The sequence below is a fragment of the Triticum aestivum genome, chromosome 3B (genome assembly GCF_018294505.1).
Source record: "Triticum aestivum cultivar Chinese Spring chromosome 3B, IWGSC CS RefSeq v2.1, whole genome shotgun sequence".
Lineage (NCBI taxonomy): Eukaryota > Viridiplantae > Streptophyta > Magnoliopsida > Poales > Poaceae > Triticum > Triticum aestivum.
In genome coordinates, this window is record NC_057801.1 from 784,026,301 (window position 1) to 784,030,967 (window position 4,667).

General features: G+C 43.0%; 1 protein-coding gene across 1 annotated transcript; it reads left to right on the top strand.

Annotated features, from left to right (window-relative positions):
* Nucleotides 1-599: 599 nt before the first annotated feature.
* LOC123072408 (protein LIFEGUARD 2) lies at nt 600-3,596 on the top strand. The gene is made up of 4 exons (XM_044495959.1): nt 600-918; nt 1,506-1,619; nt 2,758-2,915; nt 3,020-3,596. The coding sequence occupies exons 1-4, from the start codon at nt 666-668 to the stop codon at nt 3,251-3,253; spliced, it is 759 nt and encodes a 252-aa protein (XP_044351894.1). The 5' UTR covers nt 600-665; the 3' UTR covers nt 3,254-3,596.
* The last annotated feature ends 1,071 nt before the right edge of the window (nt 3,597-4,667 follow it).

Consider the following 4,667-nt stretch of genomic DNA (forward strand, 5'->3'; position numbering starts at 1 on the left):
GACGACCACACACCAAGGATAGGCTGTTGTCAAGCCGAATGATTTTCCATAATTTAAGATTGTTGATGCCCGCTGCCTGCCCAAAACTAAGAGGAAAAGAAGCCCTTGCAACTCAGCTAGCTTTGACGTTGTTTTCCTTTTGCTAGGTTTTTGAATAGGAGTTATCGGTTCAAAAATTCCCCAATTGAATCTCAGTCTACGTGCACCCTAATTGATTTTTTAAAATGAAAAAGACAAAAAAATCTGATTTTTTAACCAAAAATGGTCTAGTATACTTACGTGTAAAGTTTTGCGGTTTTGCGAAGAAATGGCTTCCATGACAATCTGTGCGAAAAATAACAAAACCGGATCTATACAAAAGTTGCTATTCAAGATTTTTGAAGAAACTGCAATTTCGTTTTTCCACGAAAGAACATCGAAGTCATTTCTTCGCTGAACATCATAGGTAAATGTCACCCGCAAAAACAAAACAAAACACCATAGGTAAATATTCGCACCGTCCACGATTTTCTGCCTGACTCGTGGGGCCAGCAGGTCGGTGTCATCTGATCTGAGTATATACAGCCTCCGCTCGCATTGCTCCTCCCCAGTCACCAGCCACCAGTCCCCACTCCCCACTCCCCCACTCGCCTCTACACCCGCGAAAACCCTCATCGCCGGGCGAGATGAAGGGCGGCGACGTCGAGGCGGGTGGCACCAGCACCGCGGCGCTGAAGGCCGCGCTGTACCCCGCGACGACGGAGAGCCCCGAGCTGCGCTGGGAGCTCATCCGGAAGACCTACGTCGTCCTCTTCCTGCAGCTTCTCCTCACCGCCGTCGTTGCGGCCGTCGTGTACAAGTTCCGCCACTTCATCGAATCCTCCTACGACGGCCTCGGGCTCTACATCTTCCTCTTCCTCTTCTTCTTCCCCATCACCGGTGAGGCCTCAAACCATTTCTAATTTGTGATCCAATTGCAGTTTGCAGGGAGGGTTTTCTCTTTTTGGTAAAAGAAACAGAGCATGTATGTACAGGGGCTGTACAAAAATTAAATTACAACATACAACAAGTGCATTTTAAGTGCCACAAAACAAATACTATGATGCACAATCATCAGAAGTCTCGCACCCAATCTGGGAGATCTGAATCTGAATAAGATTTCCTTTTTGCTCTGTGAACTAGCTCTTCCTTGAATGTACGCCTGCAAGCATAAAGACTTGAGTGATTCCCCTGAAATTACATAAAGACTTGAGTGATTCCCCTGAAAGCTTTCATTATGTCCTTCCCGCAAAAAGAAAAGATTTAATTATGTCTGGTTTCGAGGGCCTTGGTGAGAGGACAGGACTAGCTTTCCCTTTGAGTTCTCGTCCCGGCGAAGCTATAGATTACAACTCCTGATTTTTACAGGAACGTCCCATGCACTCTTAATTTTGCTTAACTACTGTCGAATTTGACGTGGTTGCTTTGTGAATTGCAGCTGCGAGTATAATCTGTTACTAAAATGCTTCTTAATTTTTTGTACGCAGCGATGCTCCTGCTGCTCATCTACCGCAAGAAGAACCCAGTCAACCTGCTGCTGCTTGGCGTCTTCACAGTGGCCATCACCTTCTCTGCGGGCTTCATGTGTTCCTTTTATAGTGGTAAATGTCTTCCCACCATATGCCTTTTATCAGATTCTTGAGTCACATCTGCCAGCTCCTAACCTGTTCACCATATGCCTTTAATGCCCCTCTCATTGTGTTAATGCATATACATATACATGGCTATTAGAAATTTTCCTACTATTACCTTGTTAGTCGCCATGTGCCTTTAATGCCCCTCTCATTGTGTTAATTCATTACATATCCATGGCTAGTAGATATTTTCGTACTATGATTGATATGCTTGTTTCAGTTAGAACCATTTGTATTGCCAGCTAGCAGGATTACCTTTTTTAGAAGACGTTGCTTTGCTATTTTCTGCTGTTACATTTTCAACTAAGAAATTGGCAAACACTAACCTCCGCTTTCGTCATAGAACATTGGTTGGATCTTGCATATTTTTTTACTGTTTCTTCCGGTCACTCTTTGTTGTAAGATACATAGTATTGTGATAGTATAATTTGATCTGAGGCCTATTTGTCCAATAATATGCCAGCCAACCTGCCAAGTTGACATGGTTTTGGCAAGGACGTGGTTTAGGTTGCTGGACTCTAGCTTAAAATTTTATCAAAATAAAAAGGATTTTCAGTTGTTATATCATACTAGTGTTCTGACAAGACAATAGATGTTCAAAGGTTAATTTAAAGGTACTACATGCATGTGCTGGTTAAATCTCATTGGATTGAAGTGATTGAAATCGACACATACGTTTTCGATTTATATAAAGTTATGTTGTCAGGCACTCTGTGATCTATCATTCATTTGTGTTTACCTCAGCGTTCATACAACTGCATTTCGGGGTCGTACCAATTCCAAGGTTCGTTCTAGCTTGTACCACATCGCAGGTGGTTGCTGATAGTTTGCTTCTTCAATGCATCACTGCCGTTTGCTTCAGATTTTAGCATGCATGTGCTTTATTGTTTAGTCAGATTTACATGATAGTTTCCTCGGTAAAGAGATGTGTGTGATGATAAGAAAGCAATTAGTTCATTTTGTAGTCTGCTCTTATATACTCCCTCCGTCCCAAAATATGTGTCTCGGTCAAGACACTTATTTTGGGACGGAGGGAGTATATGATATATGTGTGTTTTGTTCTTTGATAAAGAACCACTGCTAAAATAGTCTTCTATGTGCGCAGGCAAGGTCATTTGGGAGGCTGGGATTTTTACAATCGTGGTTGTCTTGAGCCTCACTGCTTACACCTTCTGGGCTGCAAGGAGGGGCAAGGACTTTAGCTTCCTTGGTCCTTTCCTATTTGCTTCTCTGATGATTTTGCTCGTCTTTGGGTTCATTCAGGTCAGATGCCGTCCATTCCATTCTCTAGTTAGGTGTGTCGCCCATGTATCTATCAGTCTTCTCTATTCTACAATGCACATACTGATCATGACTTCTGTTTGCAGATCTTCTTCCCGCTGGACAAGCTATCTCACACGATCTATGGCGCGCTGGTGGCACTCATCTTCAGTGGCTTCATTGTCTATGACTCGGGCAACATCATCAAGCGTTGCACCTATGACGAGTATGTCTTGGCCGCCGTCATACTCTACCTTGACATCATGATTCCAACTGGGCCTAAAACCTTTCATTGGGTGGATGACAGCCAGGCGCGTCACCCTGGCCCTGGTCTCTCATGATTCAAATCTTGTGGACAAGTTTGCTATCCTGACGAGTCCCTTGACAAGAAGAGTTGTATAGGCTGGTCAGTCTCGCTGGCACGGTTTAATTGAGTTGATCCCTACTAGTAGAGGGGATGCATAAGAAAACTGCTGTTCGTCGGTTCTATTCTATGTATGGTGGATGTGATGTTGTATTTACGGGATCTTTGACATGCTGGATTGGTGGTGCTGCTGCGTTTACGGTGTTCTGATATCATTATTTGTGTAGCCGGGTGGCTTATACTTCTTGCTTCCCAGCACATATGAAGTGGTCTCCTGGCCCATCTTGTGGATGGCGTTTGTCCTGTACTATGAAATACTAAAGGGACGCCTGTTCGCATATATACCGCTTAGAGAAATCTAGCAGAGTCTGTCATTTGTGTGGTTGCAAACATATGACATGTAGAGGTTGCAAGAGAGAGGAGGTTCAGAACCATTGGTAGATTCACCCTTTTCAAAGAAAAAGCACAACCAAACAGTTGTCATTTCTTGTCAGACTTTTTCACCTCCCAATACACCCATAATAAGAACCCATGTCAAGTTTTAGTTTTTTGGGACCATATTTAGGCTTAATTTTTTTTGTGAAAAATACAAAAATACAATCGGTGCCTAAATACAAGCAAATTAGATATAAGAATTGTCTCTAAAATTTAGACAATGTGAGATTATTATTGTCATCATCAATGATATAATACATGATCTAAACCATTCTCACGTGGCAGGTACACAGAATGGTTGGATATAAAATGTTCTGGTGGAAAAGGTATTTTATAAGGGTCATTTTTCAAAAACAAATCATTCCATTTGAATTTACAGAATAAAAGTTATGACAATTTGAAGTTAGAGGGTCTTTTATGCAGAACCGCCTAATTAGTTGTAATTAAATAATTTTAGTTTAAAAGCTATGCCAAGTGGCGTGATCTGGGTCATGCTGTTTAGTGACAACGAACAACAGTGGCTGATTGGTATCGATTCAGCGAAATTAAAACACAACCGTCTGATATGGCTTGATGGGCAGCCCTTTTTTTTAGAAAAGGAGGACTACCCCCGGCCTCCGCATCTGATCAATGCATGCAGCCATTTTATTAATTATTATCAGAGACCTTACAAAGCATTACATCAGTAAGCCTGAAGCCACCATCCTGGCGACACCTGTCGCTACTCCTATCCCCTTGATGCAGGGGTGACGAATGTACAAGCCTAATACCAAATAGACATCGCATCAAAACCTAACATCTAATGCCGGATGCCCCATCCCAGCCACATACCAGGAATGGGTCACATATCAGCCCGGCGCACTCACCGAGGCTACAGCCGCCGTCATCCACATAACCATCCCCAGAGAAGGTATCGACGCAACTTGCCAGGTCAGCTGTCAACGCCACCATGGCGC

Bases quoted from the DNA above. Each gene is read 5' to 3' on its own strand.
- LOC123072408 (XM_044495959.1), top strand. From the start codon at position 666: ATGAAGGGCGGCGACGTCGAGGCGGGTGGCACCAGCACCGCGGCGCTG. The intron at 919-1,505 runs GTGAGGCCTCAA...TTTTGTACGCAG, and splicing joins CTTCTTCTTCCCCATCACCG to CGATGCTCCTGCTGCTCATC. The intron at 1,620-2,757 runs GTAAATGTCTTC...CTATGTGCGCAG, and splicing joins CATGTGTTCCTTTTATAGTG to GCAAGGTCATTTGGGAGGCT.